This window comes from Corvus kubaryi, unplaced genomic scaffold (genome assembly GCF_017639235.1).
Source record: "Corvus kubaryi isolate FWS band 111438036 unplaced genomic scaffold, C.kubaryi_AGA036_p1.0 37260, whole genome shotgun sequence".
Taxonomy (NCBI): Eukaryota; Metazoa; Chordata; class Aves; order Passeriformes; family Corvidae; genus Corvus; species Corvus kubaryi.
Window position 1 is genome coordinate 3,606,033 of NW_024581077.1, and position 16,199 is coordinate 3,622,231.

Below are 16,199 nucleotides of genomic sequence, written 5' to 3' on the forward strand. Positions count from 1 at the left end.
ATGAAAAATTTAAAAAAAAAAAAAAAAAAAAAAAAAAGAAAAAAGAAGCAGCCCATCAAATTATTCTGAGGGAATAATTTAGGTTTTAGAACATATTATACAGTTATAAACACACATTGCTTATTTTTAATATGCAATATTCCAGCCTATTCAATAATGTCAAATGCAATAAATCCTGGTGTTATATATGTGACACCTTTTAACTTCCTACAAATTCCTGCAGGGCATTGTGATACAGAGCACTATGCCAAAGCTGTGTCTTACTTTAAATATTTGTTTCACCAACCAAATGCTCCATGATAGAGCTTCATGCTGTTCTCCCCTAGAATTAACTTTGAAATGTTAAAATATCTTTATTTGTAGCAATTTAGAAAGTATTGCAACAGCCTGTTTCCTTACATGGGCATAGCTTTTGCACTAAAACCAGGCACACTGGAAAGAAAAAAAAATTGATGTCAATGACACCAGTTCTCATGTACCTTTAGAAATAGGAATTAGAGCAGTTTTGAGTTCTTCGGTCCACTGATACTGAAGAACTACAGATATGTGCTTGAATCATGAATTCTTTGGGTTATTTAACCAGAACGTTAGATGCTTGGCCATACTTATAGTTAGGAAGCAATCTGTTTTAGAAGGTCTGAAAATTCATACAGCAACAGAAACAATAAAAATGTCCTGTGTATTCACTTTTCAGGAAGTCCCTTTGCATGAACATGCTGAGCCCTCGCTTACAAAGCCTAGTTTTTAGCTTGAGTAATTCATAATTTTAAAAAAATCAAATAATATTAACAAATAACAAGTTACACTCTATTAAGATGTAGGAAGAACAAATTAAACAACAGACACCACTCTAGGGCATAGAGAACTTCTGTTTGCCTACTAACATAAACATTAAACCAGGATGAAAAGTATGTTTTGCTGCAGTTCATGGGGTCTCTTTGTATCATACCACCCAACTAATTCCTATAAATGAGATAGCACTGTGTTTTTACACACAATAGCTTGATGTAACTATAAGTGTATTTTTGTTGTCTTTTTAATATTAACTTGTTCTGATTTTGTGGATCTCAAGTACCACCACAGGTGCACAGATAGTGTTTTCACATGCTGTTGCCATGTAAAATCATGTGTCTTCAGATAATCTGATAGATAATAGAAAAGTACAGATTATTGCTTGACTAGGCAGTATAATCCTTGACTTTTCAAATCTGGATCCTATGTGAATGTGCTGGTGTCATCTGCTTCAAGATAAAAAAAACCTCAGTCCACCTCTCCAGCTTTTCCCATGAAAAGCTGCTCTCTGGATTTAGATGTGGCTCAGTCTTAGTCTTGCTGCAAATATTGTTGCGTCTCTGTGAAACACAGTCAACACATAAATGAGAAACCAAGAGGAAAGGAACTTCAACCAGTGGACATTATATATCCTTTACTCAGCAAACAGCAAATACTTTTTCCAAAGGCAACTTATGAACACATTTTCGTTCTTTCTTTTCCTCCATTCCCATAATTTTTTCACATTGCTCAGACTCACTCTTCCACACATGGTGCCTTTCTGTAGACCCTTTTCACATGTTTCTCTAGTATTTTTTATCAATCTTTTCTCCAATATACCCACTGACACTCTCTCATCCCAAGTTATCTTTCCCAACAGATACACAGACGTGGAAAGAAAAGTCATCAGTGCTATTAGGGGGATAAACTAAGACGACAGGTTTCACTCTTTGAGATCAATTACTCATTCAAAAGCTACCTCTTTCCCAGCAGCTAAGGAAGGTAAGTGCTGACATTCATAGAACAACTTTGGAATTTGCTCAGCAATCACCTAATTTAAACTGCTGAATTACTAGGAAGTAAGGCAGGAAACAGTAAACCCTCAAAACATTTAAAAAAAACCAACTTAGAGCTCATGAAGTCACCTGGTTGTTTGAAAAGTTGCAGGAAGCGGCTTATACTCTGTAAGCATAGGCAAAATTTCTACCTGCTGATACCAGACTGCAACCATCTCCAAATTACACCAATGACCAGCGAGTCATATTTAATAACTTATTATGGATCTAGCTTTTTTCCCCATTGCTGCTTGGAATGGCCTTGTGAAAGCCCTCTTAATTCATCTATAGAAGATTTTAAAGTTAGTTATTGCCAGAAGTAAGAGAACCTAGAACAGGTTTAGCTAACATACTTCCAGGCCGGTGCACCAGCCCTTGGCCTAACATGGGAACACAACAGTGGAAGAACTTTTCTTTCCCCATAAGGTTTTGCTGCAGAGGTAAAAGCAATGTTAAAAAATACTTTAGAATCATCAGGGAAGAAGTTTTATCCCCTTTGTCCCAAAGCATCTAGTAGACGAAGGTCATGTGAAATTATCCTTTGGCCACTTTCAGTACGTACTTTTGGACCCCTTCTGTAAGTGAACACTGACTTTTTTTCCAGATGTTAGAAGGGATCACATATTTCCCAACAAGAAGAATAAAACAGAGTCTTCTTAGTTCAGTTTCCCACCAGGTTCCCAGGAGTGGCACTTAAATTATGACAGCAAACATCCCACAAAGCTGCTCCTTTATGATCTTTATTCAGAGCAGTAATTAATTTAAAAAGAGAAGTTATTTTTACACCATTCCTGGAAGTATTCATGGCCAGGCTGGATGGCACTCTCAGCACACTGGTCTTGTGGAAGGTGTCCCTGCCCGTGGCAGGGGGATTGGAATTAGGTGATCTTTACGGTCCCTTCCAACCCAAACAACTCTATGATTCTGTGATTCTATGAAAAATTATCAGTAGTCTGTGCTTTCTTACTATGTTAATATGGTTTTTTACCTCTTCTGTCCTACCTCATCAATTTTCTCCTTTACTTAATTACGAAACTATTTGGGAGAGGGTCTGTCTTTTCATTTTGTGTTCCAATGACACTGTCACCTTATGCATTAGTTCCTACTTTTCACAACAATATAAAGAGTGAAGGGAAAAAAAAATCTCATCAAGAAGGAGTTGATTTTGTACACTTTGTTAACACTGGTTAGTGAAAAGTTCCTGAATGGCTTGAAAAATAGATTTTTAATTTTTATTCATTTACAAGTTTGACAAAATGATGTATTTACCTAATTCTAAATGCAGGTTATGTCAGAAAAGATATGTCACTCAAGTTTACTCCAATTCTTGCACTTCATTGCAAACATAATATCTGAAAGTTGCACCATCATTGACATCAGTATGATATAAAAAGTTTGTAGTGTGATTATGCCAACAGTCATACTTGTCAAGGTTGGGGGAAGAGAAGGCAAAGCCAAAGCAAAATGTTCAAGTATTTCAAAGTTACCAGAAAAAGTAGCCTGGCACTGTAGGAGTCAAAATGAAACAGAGGAAAGGAAAAGCTGAACTAAACATTAGGAGTGACCAAGATCTGTCTAGGAAACAGAGGGTGAGATTTTAAAGTTTGGAGCCTACAACGTTCAGTCCTTAGTATATAATTGCACTCTTCAAAATCAATCGCTAATAAATGTCAGTTAAAATCACAGAATCACAGAGCTATAAAATTACAAGCTGAGTTGGAAGTGAGCTGGAAGTATGTCCTATTGTCCAACTCATTCTCAAAGTAGAACCCCAAAGCTGAAGCAGGTGTCTCAGGGCCCATATTATTTTAGAAATAATTCCAGGTCTTTATTATTTTAGAAGCATTTAAAAGGAACTTTGAAAATTTTGAATCCAGAAGTTCTGGCATTTAAGCTGAATGACAATTTAAGCTAAGAAAATCACAACTCTTTTCACAGTGTTTCTAAGCAAAATATAAGAATCTCGTTATTGGAAACTTAGTATTATGAGTTAAACTGCATATTTCTAAAGACTCAGAGGCTTTCAGAGGTCACTAGAAGAGGCAGAAACCCTCAGATTATAGGGCAGAAATTAAGTATGAGCTGTATTTTGCTTGCAACTGCAAGGTTTAAACACGTAACTTAGAAAAGGTTTATTTGTCAAAAAAACGCAAACTTTAATTTTCAAATTCCTATGGCCAAAGTGAGATATAACTCTTCTTAGATAAGTAGAATACATTTCAATTATGCATGTGTAAAGATCTAAGCCAATTCATTCAATGATAACTAAAATCTGCAATAGGACCAAAGGCCTACGTAGTAAAGCATCAATGCATATTCTGTCTCTCAACAATATACTGTGCCTTGTAGAAAACCAAATCATAGCAAAAGCATAATTTCATCAATTCTCTGGGTACTCTCTGTTGCAATTAGAACAAATTTTATTTTTGTTTAGTAGTGTTGGAATCAAGTGCATGGTTGCCTCATAACAGGATGCTCAACATGGAAAGGTCTCTCAATTGTCCAGGCTTTATGGGATTCTAAGTCTTGATGTCTTAAATTTCTACAGGCTTTAACTACGGATTAAACTAAACTCAGCCATTCTTCATTTGCAACTTAATCAGTAACAACTTGGTTTTCTTAAACAAGTGAAAAAGTGCTGCTTTTTTGTTATTGCAGGTTGAGTGCAAAAGACACCGTAGAAAAAATTCTCCCATGGTAAAACCTCACTCCCAGGTGAGTTAATCAGTTTACTCTTAATTGTTTCTTTCTGTTCTCTAAAATTCTCCAAGTTATCTACTAATTCCTGTATATCTTTTCAGTACTTTACTGAATAAAGGATCTGAATAAAAATGTGCTTTTAACTGGATTCCAACACTAAGACAAAATTTTTACCAAATATATTCTTCTTAGAGACATAGACACTTGATGTTACAGTAAGCTCTACATTTCTATTGTACAAAGAAATTTAAAAGTATTATTTTCTATTAGTATCCTTGGACCACAATTCAACTATAAAGATACCATTTTATCATGACCACTTCTACCCTGGGAAATACTTTTTCAAATAACAAACAAAAAATATCCCCCTTGTAGCTGTAAACCTCCTATAAACAGTTTATATAAACAATCAGGAGGCTTTGAGTTCACTATAGAATGAGCATGTATTTCTAATAGCATTGAATAGAGTGCTTACATAGCTCATATTTCACAATTTCCTTGTGCTTTTCTGCATGGGTGAAGGTTTACAGTATGAAGTGAAGAGAAAAATAATTTCAATCCCTTAACTGGAGAATGAATACATGAAAAAATTAGGTAGGGCAGTTGACTGAGGCAGCAGCCATCAGTGTAAAGCAGAGGTACTAGCAGCACATTTTAAGATACAGCATGTTTCTTTTTCAGAAAGATTATACCATGACAATAACTATATTATATTAAGCTGTAAGTTGAACTATGACTAATGACAACACCACTTCCTTGGGCATTCTGTTGCAATGCTTATCCACTCTTCCAGTGAAGAAATTTTTCCTAATATCCATCTGAACCTCCCCTAGGAACATCTTAAGGCCATTTTCCCTTGTCCTATCACTAATTGCCTGGACAAAGAGGCCAACCCCCACCCTGACACAACTTCCTTACTGGTAGCTGTAGACAGCAACTATATGTAACTAAACAATCACAAAACCCCAAATGTTTCAAGTAAGGAAGTTGTAATGGAGACAATTGGGCTTTAGCCCCATCCAGAGAAAATATACATTAAAAAAATTAATATAAATAAAAACTATGATAAGTAATCCAAACACTGTAAGATAAACACTGTGAGGGGAAAAAACAACAACAACCACCAAAAAACCTCTCAAGGAAGTGAAGAACAGTCTGATATTGCAAGCTGACCACATGAGCATGTCTACAAAAGAAAGGAAATGCTGTAATTAAATATAACAACTCCTACTGTCTAGAGATAAATAAATTTCCTCTCCTTTAAAATGTCTGACTAATGTAAGCCATCTTTCATCCAAGTTACCAATATACATCTCCCTGTTTCTGTGAGGCAGATGTTATAGGAACCCCATGATAGTCCCTATGGATGTGGTTGGCTCCCCAAGGAAATATGGAGCACGTTCAGCAGTGCAATGAGGTTAAGATTTACTCCAGAAACGAGGGTTAGAGGATGGTCAGGACCAGACATTGGCTCTAAAGGAGGCTGTGGGAATTTAGGCTGACAGAAATATTCAGCACTTTTGGCTTTGTTTTCCAAGAAGGCTGGAATTGCTTTCAGCAACTGCACACCTATGCAGGTACCTCTTGGAGCACACAGAATTTACAGGGGTTTGTACAGAAGCGACTCTGAGACTGAAGCCACCATTGACTCAGGAAACAGTTATTGACAAGCGAACGAAGCTTTACCAAATGTGAGCTCAAAAACCTGAACCAGCCCCCTCCCCCCCCCCCCCCCCCATTTTTAAAGTTTATATAATGCAAATGACAGCTGACCCAGCACCACAGAGTACAATTATGATTAACAGGAGACTTTTCTGAAAAACGTCTGTGCTGCCTTGGGGAACAATGTAGGTCACAGCATCAATTAAAAGCAGAACAAACTCTTCACTGCCTCCATAACATTTAACCCCAAATCATTTTGTTGCTGCAAATTAAACAACCCATTGCTGCATTACATCACAGGAGCGAAAAAAGGAAAGAATAACTTGTTTAAAAACTTATTTCAAGCTCCAGCACCCACTTTACGGCACATATTATGGGCAAGCAATATGGAATACTGATGTTATCAGTATTTTCCTCAGCTTTGTGGAACAGAATTACTATCTGTATATTCAGTTTTCTTTTACCTAATCTGGATATTAATATTAGACCTTTGCAGGAAAGCACGTGAGATTTACTTAATTGATGATGAAAACCAGCAGTTTACCTTTGCTGCAGACTGTAAAGGAGATGTAAGATTGTTTAAAATTCTAAGCTTCAGTTTTGAAGCTCTAGTGAACACCCTTCTATTCAGGAGAGTGGAATATAAAAACAAATCACTTCAGGTAAAATGTGTTTGCAGGGGTCACTATAGATATTTTACCTAATTACTAATATTAATTACTAGTTTTCTACTACTGTATCAAAGACAACTGTCAATAGAAGCCAACCAAAAATTTAAGGACATTCACTTTTAAAGAATTGTCCACAGGTAATGTCCTTTTTAAAGATCAATAAATTCCTGTTTCTTAACAACAAAGACAATTTTCAGCAGAATTCAAGCCAGAAAAAAGATCTTTGTAATAAAGCCTCTCTATTGTTGCTGACCTTTGTGTTTGTTCATGTGGAAATACTGGGCAATATCTTGGATGCAATTAAGTCTTCTGAAGTTTTATTATTTACTTGAATGGGAGGTGAAGCAAATTCTTCTCAGCTTGTGAGACTGAAAGGGCAACTACACAGCATTGATAAGCTGGACTGCCTGAGCAGTATCTCACAAAGTTCATGAGAGATCACAAGGGAACATCAACTGATATATTAAACAAAGGGAAAACAAATTTATAAAGTGCACCTCCATCTTTTCTACTACTCATGAGTAATACCAAGTAATTAAAACATACTGCAGGCAAAATTAAGACTTCCCGATACCCGTGTAGTACTTTCAGCTCAAAAAATTCTTCACAGAGAAGGAATTCTATAGGGGTATATAGGTGAGAACAAAGACTCATTTCTGAAAACTTAGCAGTGGAAAAAGCTAAATAGTTATATATATGTCTCCCAGTAGAGTACAAAGGAAGTGGATTTGTACATTAGGGAAATTCCCTTTTCATAGAACTAGGTTTTAAGACTCAATCTCTGACTATGTTCTCATCTGCACTTTCAAATTCCAGTAAGGGGTACAGGAGCTCAGTTCACTTTTCCCTGGTGAAATGTTAAGGTAATGCAAAGAATGCCAACGTCTGATTAGCCCATTATCTATAGCCATAATACCTCAGTGCCAGTGCTAAGGACTTCAATTCCACTGTCAAAGGCTTTAAGAAAATGCAAAATGAAAAAGGAGTGCCAAGCTTTAGAGAGTTTCCAATCTGAGTGTAAAACAGGAGATGCAACCCGTTCCTCAACAGTTATCAGGATTTCACTAGAATTTTAGACCCCTCGTTACTGAGAGTGAATTTCTTTTAGACATTAAGACAAAGGCAGACTTTCCTGATGACTTAAGCAAAAACCATGAAAAAGGTTTTTTGGAAGACTTCACAATTGAACAATGGACCCTTCCATCCTTGCCTAATTGCAAAGGAAAGTTGCTTTATGCCAGAGAATGATACAGGGTAAGTAGGGTGAGAATAAGTGAAAGTAATTTATTTTAGATGCAAGTCAAAGCAGGAAGTTCAAGAAGAAATGCTATAATGGGGCATAGTGGTGGGACAAAAAAAAAAGCATAATTTAATTATATTTTTTCTAGGGGCTGATAGATTGTAGGCTAGGGGGTCTCTGATTCTTCCTACCCCCAAGTGTTCTAGAGTGTTTCAGATGAGAATATATCATTCACTGCTCTGAGAATATGTGTAGTGGTAGTACAATAATGAATTAGTTCTCTGTCAAACAGAAAGAAAAGGTCTAAAGACTCTTCAGCCACTACAATCTTTCTCAAAGCCCTTTGTAAAAGAAAGGAAAATATTATCACTCTTTTACAGGTAGGAAAGCAAAGGGAAAGAGAATAAAGCAAGCTGCCCAAGATGACGCAAGAGGAGTTGGAAAAACAGATCATATATCTAGAACTTTGTATTAAAGACCACCCAATCTTCAACCAGTTATACAAAATATGACTGAGATGTAGATGGCAGACAGCACTGAAAAACATCCAGCCCTCTCAACCAAACCTTGCTGTTTAAATCAAAATTTTGCAACTACAGATTAAAAATCAGTGAAGGAAAATTAATTCAGAAGTTCATTATCTAGAAGAATTCAAACTTTATCCTCCACACATGTAGGCCAGGAGGTGGGTGTACTGAGCTTTTTTAATGAATTAAAATGCAAGGAAGTGGGAAGGAAGTAAAAAGGAAATAAATGCTTTCATTAGGCCAAGTTATACAGCTCCACATTTCTCCATTTGAACTACTGACTGGGGAAGAATGTGATAAAATACACTAGTTCTATGAGTTGAATCTCCCTCCACAATACCATCTAACCCCACATTCCTGTGTAGAAAAAGTTTCTTCTGACTCGCCTGGAGCAAAGAACAGGCACCTCCAAGATTTGAGGTTTAAGGCGCAAAGCACCACTGGATCATCAAGATCGAGTGTACTGCCACACGTAACACTGACAACAGCAGCTTGTCTTAAACACAAGCGCGCACACCTATTTCAGAAAAGCACCTAATCCTGAAAACCTAAAAGGACTGAGATCTAACACCTTCCTTGATGGCTCATCCTATGTTCTCATTTTTAGCAGCCCCTGCCCGGCCTTGGTTTACTCTTACCCTGGTACACATTCTGTTTTTCTCTGCTACTGTGAAGAATCCTCTTATTCCTAGTCATCCTAGGGATACACTGTCATTAAGTCATGTCTCTCTCTGGAAGAATTTTTCTCCGTTCTAGTCTCTCTTCTCTCTTTTGATATTTATTATCTTTATAAATTACAGATGCCAAAACCTGGTACAATATCTCCTTCCATAGCCTCACTGTTGCACATACCAAAAAAAGCACCTCCTTACTCCTAATTTTGTGAGGTTTTTTACATTCAAGTTCATAATACAAGCCCCACTGAGTTGTCTGTTCTCTCCTCTGGAACATTCCGAGCATCACTTACATCAGCTTTTGGGATCCTCATGTGTATGTCAGGTTGCCACTGCTTCCTTCTGGCTGTGTAATATTTCTCTTCCAGGTAATGACAATTTTGTTTGAATGGCCTCTGTTTACCAGGGTAGACTGTAACTGGATTGCACAATCTGATTACTGTGTCCTCCTTTTTTTTTTTTCTATTGTTTCAATCTTTGCATTATTTTCAAATTTTAACATCCAAGAATTTAGCCTTTCACAATCATTTGGCTTTCCAAATGATTTGTGAAAATATGGAAATATGTTGTCCACACCCAATTATAAATTGTGGAAGACTGTGGAGAGACACTATTTACAAGAGGATGCAGTGACAGCACAAGGGGGAATGGCTTCAAACTGAAAGAGAGAAGGTTTAGATTGGATATTAGGAAGAAATTCTTCACTGTGAGGGTGGTCAGGCACTGCCACAGGTTGCCCAGAGAAGCTGTGGAGGCGTCATCCCTGGAAGTGCTCAAGGCCAGGCTGGACATGGTTCTCAGCACCTGGTCTAGTGGAAGTAGTCCCTGTCCATGGCATGGGGGTTGGAACTAGATCATCTCTGAGGTCCCTTCCAACTCAGGCCATTCTGTGATTCTATGATCCCTCAAAACTTCTGTGTAAGGGTCATTTCTCATTGATTCGTGTTTTGAGATGCCAGTCTTTGAGGAATATTATTTTGATAAAGTATACTGTTATTTATTTATACCAGATGAAATACAAAATTAAATGAAATGCCTTACAAAAACCTAAACGACGCCTAGGACCATTCAACAAGCAAATTCCCATTGGAATGAAGTTTATCTAGCAAAACTGCTTTTCTTTAAAACTATGTTGACTGTCATTAATTTCTTCCTACGACTAATTTATTCTTATGCTTGCTTTTTTAGCTAAATTTTCCTTAATCTTTCCAATATTTTTTTTCCAGGGCAGAAATATGACTAACCTGCTCTGCAGCATTATTTGGAAAAAAAAAGGTGAAAATAATAGCATGACACTCACACTCTAGAATTTAAAAAATTCTCCAACAGATCTTTTCAGCGTCCTTTTTTAGGGATCTTAGGTGAAAGTTACCAAGTAATGAGCCTTCTGTTTTACTTATTTTATCACTGGCAGATGTTGTTTAACATGCTTTGAAAAGATTCAGTGCTGTTTGTACAGTAGGGACACTGGATCTCCTACCACCATATGGGCTTGCTAAGGAGCAAACAGCACTTCCCTCCTACTGTGTGCCACTCAGTATTGAAGAGGTATCAGAGCTTTTGTTCATCTTCGCATGAATAAATGACACAATTAATTAAATAGTGATTGACTGGCATCATTTCTGCTTCTTTTTGGCTTACAAAAAAGCAGCACAAATTAATTAAGTGACATACAAAATAAACCAAGAAATAAGCTTTGTCAAACTTTTCTCAAAATCTTAGGAGGTAGAAATTGAGTGTCCAGATACATACTATAAGAATTCTGGTCCATTATGCTTACCACTGATTTCATCCCAGGTTGCCACCTTAGTCATTACATATTTTTGGCCCCTACATTAAGGAAAATTACCTAGACATCCTAAGCCATTATAAATTGATGTCCAGCTGGTAGAGAGCTGTGCAAGATCACTCAGAATCCTCATCTGCCATATTTATCCCAGAATCTTGTTAACCCTGGATAACAAGCGATAGCAATTTGGACACCAACAATATATCACTTTAGACTACTTTTTCCAGAAATATCCCATTAGTGTGCATTATCTTCATACCTTAATCTGCCTTCTTTTCCTCCCAAGATTGCAAAGGACCCAACTGGCAAACAGCCAGAATATCAAATTTCTCACACATCTATTATCATAATGGCAGAAGGTCATACACTGAAAACTGAGCACACAACTGCAACATAAACTAAACTGAGTATTTTAAAAACAGAAATTTATGGAGGTTACTATCCTGGTGCAATAGTGTCACTTGCACTTTTGTTTGATTTGGAGGGTTTTTTTGTACTTCTGGTTTCAATGACAATTCCTCTATTGGAAAAGTTCTTTGATTAAAAAGCAAACAAACAAACAAACAAACCAACCCCCAAAACACCAAATCAAACTTCAACAATTTTTTTCTGTCACACTGTCCAGGTCCACAAATACACTTATATCCTGGTTTGGTCCTGCCTGTTACATCTCAGAGACTGATTGTACCTCTGCCGGACCAATAAGCAATAAAAAGAAATTTCAAAAAGATAAAGGTGAAATTTTCCTGACCACTTGAGATAGCAAAGTCGAGACATTTACACCTAGGTTATTTGACCATAAAGAATATCTAGGCACTGGAGAGATAAAATCATTTCCAGGGCATGATCCACCTCTGTCTAAAGTAGCCATCCAAATCAGGTTAGAAGAATTGTGTTCAGATCAAGTCTCTCCATTGACTACCAAGGCAATATCGTTATCTTCCTCAAATGTCAAAAGTCAACTCGAACCAAATTGTTCTTTTAATAGCTCAAACGGTTTTCAGTTTGATCAGTATGCAGCTGAGACTTCTTACATGCCACAGCATCTTGAAAATTATTGAAACATTCACCAATTTTTTTTTTTTTTTAACCTGAAATAGGCACTTTTGGGTCCAGGGAAGCATTGGTGGAGAAAAATTGGCAAAACTATGAAGCAGCAATTCACAAACTATTTGCTTTCCTCACTTACTTCTCACAGCCAAATTCACTACTCTCACCTGTGTATTAGTCCATTCCATTTCAGGAAAAGGTCCCAGCTGAAGGCCTCTACCTGTGGGATTTTCTTCCTCTTGGCCTTTCTGGAAGTACATAGAGACATCTACTCAAAACACGTTCCAAACTCAGATTTTTTATTGTCTTTGCATATGGTGCTTAGTTGTGTAGGTTTGCTTCCCAGGTTGTTTTTTGGGGAAGTGGGCTCATTTATTCCCTTGGAGCTGTAAATTGGTGTTAACACATGCTGAATTGCCCAGAGGCTTTATAACAAAAAATAAATTGGCGTTATATGATATAGTATTAAAAATGTGCATGCATATTATTCATTATAAATATTTATGGATTAGCTATTTATCACTGAAGGAAGAACAAGCAAATTATGTATATTTTACAAGAATTAACACTGTACTACTGTATTTAGGTTTAGTTTTAGTATGCAACATTTACCAGTCTCAAGTAATTATTAGAAAATGAAGCAAGAAGGCTACAAGGAATAAATAAACATTCTCTTAACAGTCCACCTCTTTCTAGCTAAAATTAGAAATTACCCTGTTGCTTCTAAATTTTAAAACGCACTCTAATTATCACTATGAATTTATGAAGTTTTAACAGTAGGAGGTTATATATTTGCTTTTAATGAACATCAGGTTTCCATTTTTTTGTGAAACAGAAAATCTATAATGAATTCAGTCTCCCACATAGGCATGAGTCAATGCTATTGTAGAAAACACATGAGTTCTTAACAAACAACAACAATATGGAAGAGCCCTGTCAGTAAGGGGAGACATAAGGCAGGGATCTCAGTTTTTGTTGATAGCAAAACTACCATATCTGTAGCTATGCATTCAGTAGCATTTTTTACACAATGTTTAATACAAAAGGGAGTTAAAAGCATTTTTACAAAGGCCATATCCATTACGATGCTTATGTAATGCTGATCCTCACCTTTTACTATGTTACTCTAGACTTTTTGTTTCTATTTTTAATAAAGAACGCTAATTTTAAAAAGAATAAAAGTCATAGATGAGTTAGGTGTGAAAGGATATAAAGATCACCTAGTTCCAACACCCCCTGCCATGGGCAGGGACACCTTCCACTAGACCAGGTTGCTCAGAACCCCATCCAAACTGGCCCTGAACACTTCCAGGGATGGGGCATCCACAGCTTCTCTGGGCAACCTGTGCCAGTGCCTCACCACTCTCACAGTGAAGAATGTCTTTCTTATATTTACCCTAAACCCACCCTCTGACAGTTTGAAGCCATTTCCTTTTGTTCTGTCACTACATGGACTTGTAAAATGTCCCTCTCCAGCCTCCTTGTAGACCCCCTTTAGGTATAAACCCACTTCTTTTTATGTATAAAAGGTAACACCTTTTCACTCTCACCTGCAAGATTAAGTCTTTTTTAATAGCAAGCATAAAACACAGCAAGTATAAAACCATTGGGCCAAGTCATTCAGGGAAGTCTCGAAACTCTGTTGCTATAAAGAGTGGCTAATAATAGTCAAAAAGCTCAGGGTGTAACATTTTTCAGTATAAAGTATAGTTTAAGGAAAAGGGACTTCTGGCTCTGCTTAAAAGGATTAATGCTGTCATACAACGATATTTTTAAGAATTGGGACTTATACTGATGTTGTCAGTCTTGAGGCATTCAGCTGTGTCAGCTAGGAGCAGCGCCCTTTGAGACACAGGAAAATACTGGGAATGGTTTCAGGCTTAAATGCCCCGAGTCACTGTGGAGGGTGCATTCCCACCTCAGGGAAGAGGGATGAATGGAGGTCTGAATATTCAGTTGAGCTTATACAGAGAGGATTTTTACATGAAAAACATCCAGAGTAACTTCTTTTACAGTGTAATGGGCAGCCATGGATTCCCTAACATCAGCACCAAGCTACCAGGAATAACGGGGAGGCATTTTATGGCCAAGTCCACTGGAGCTGAGGCACTTTGACCACAGCAAGCTTTTGTGTACATGTAGTTTAGTTTGACTATTTGGTTCTGGAGACTTTTGAGAAGTGTGTAGTACCCTAAACCAGATAGAAGAAATGCACACTGAGTAGTAAGCACTTCCCTGACAGAGGAAACATCAAAAGGAAAAATACAGAGTAAGGAACACCTCTGTTGAGATCATTAACTAAGGAGGAGCCAAGAGTGAGGTTCTATTGCGAAATGGCCTTCCTTCAAGATATGAAGAATTGCTGTGCATAAGGACAAGGGTTATAACTATTGTGCTGTAATCATTGATGATGAGACACCAGCAGAACTGTATCATTTTGGGGCACTTTGTTTTAAGATAAGCACTGAAAAAGCCGAAGAAAATCATAGAAGAGGAAACTCACAACTTAGGGAGGACTGAAAACAGGATATTACATAGGGATAGTGAGCAGTTGTCTCCAACTGAGAGAGAAAACAGGGAAATCACTCCAAATTTGCTGCTGCGAAAAAAACCCTCAGCTGCTAGGTGCTGAAACACTGAAAGTCTCCAGTCCTTTCCATGTCCTACATGCTTTGACTCCATGAGAGGTTTATTCCCTAGTAATTTCAGCACTTTTAATTTGGAACCAGATGATTAATAGCCAGCTAAAAGCAAAAGGCATATTCGTGTGTGCTAAGTTAAAATAAAGTAAATACATACTTGCTTCCAAGGTAAGATTTTACAAATGCCCCTAGTGGGTGTAGTGGTTGTAGAAATGTAATCCTCTTTGTAAAAGATGTCTTTTGAATAAACTCTACTCAAAGGCAAGTGAGGTAGCATTTAAAACAGCATTCTTCATCAAACCATGAGCTACAAACGTGGCAACCCTAAAGGTGAGACTGAGTTTCCCAAATAGAGCTGCCACATGTCATCAGGTGCATTAAGGTATCCTTCTGTCTCCAGCTGCTCCCTCAAATGGGACTGCGTTTCCCTCTGTCATTTCTGACAGCCATATGCACACCTCAGATCTTACAGGACATCTAAAATAGCACTATATGCCTATCTTAGACAACCGAATCCCACCCCAAAAAGTCTCTTTTTATTTTAAGGAAGTCTTTTCTAACAGACATTGTTATTCACACTAGCTATTATTAAATGCAAATATATAGTTATAAAATATAAAATTTGGGGTGCTGTTGCACAGAAAATCTAAATCTCCTACTCTTTAACTAAAAATAAAAAAAAAAAATTTCAAGTTTCTTTGAATGTTATGAACTACCGTAAGTCCAAAAATCCAAAATCCAGTAAAAGTTTTATACAAGACCTAGAGCCAAACAAGTTTCAGAGTTGAAGTACAACAATTTTAGAAGAATTTAAACACTCTCATAGTCTGGAAAGCCTTGTTAATTTGTGTATTAAGGAAGAATCAGTTTATTGCCATGGAAAAAATAGTGCCTATTAAATACTGGGAAGTCCCATGGTCCAGCAAATATTACCTTCATATGAGAACATCATGCAGTGTCATAAAAAAAGTCAGCCACACCAATAGAACTGAGGAAAATAAAGTTTTCTGTTTAAAAACGTCTTCAAAAAGAGATCTCATGAAAATCTACATAGTTCCTACTAATGATATGTAGAGGGCATTGAAGTACTGCTATGCAAAGTAACAGTAATAAAACATGAACATAGGGAGAAGAGATGTGCAAAGAAAATGGTGATGGTGTTTCTAAATAAAGCAATGAAAAATTGTTGCCCTCACAGGAACTTCAATATACTGAACAGTATCTGTGATCACAGTGCTAAACTCAAGTCTGCCCCTCATGCCAGTGATGTAACTACTATAGATGGATTCTGCAGAATTGAGCAGGAGGGGATGAACTTCCATGGTGAATAATTGCTGTGAACTAAAAATTTCATTTATGTCAGACAGTGATGGAAAGGCAAGTTTCAATGAAAAGCTCAAAAATATATAGGAGGCTAC

General features: G+C 37.1%; 1 protein-coding gene across 20 annotated transcripts in view; it reads right to left on the reverse strand.

Moving 5' to 3' along the window:
• DLG2 (discs large MAGUK scaffold protein 2) overlaps positions 1 to 16,199 on the reverse strand; it is a 998,396-nt gene that overhangs the window by 586,041 nt on the left and 396,156 nt on the right. For 13 of the 20 annotated variants that reach the window (XM_042024070.1, XM_042024064.1, XM_042024071.1 and 10 more), the window contains one exon: positions 12,307 to 12,387. The exons of the other annotated variants lie outside the window; for them this stretch is intronic. In XM_042024070.1, the coding sequence (XP_041880004.1) occupies positions 12,307 to 12,387 (81 nt within the window). The remainder of the gene's footprint in view (positions 1 to 12,306; positions 12,388 to 16,199) is intronic. 20 annotated transcript variants of the gene reach the window in all.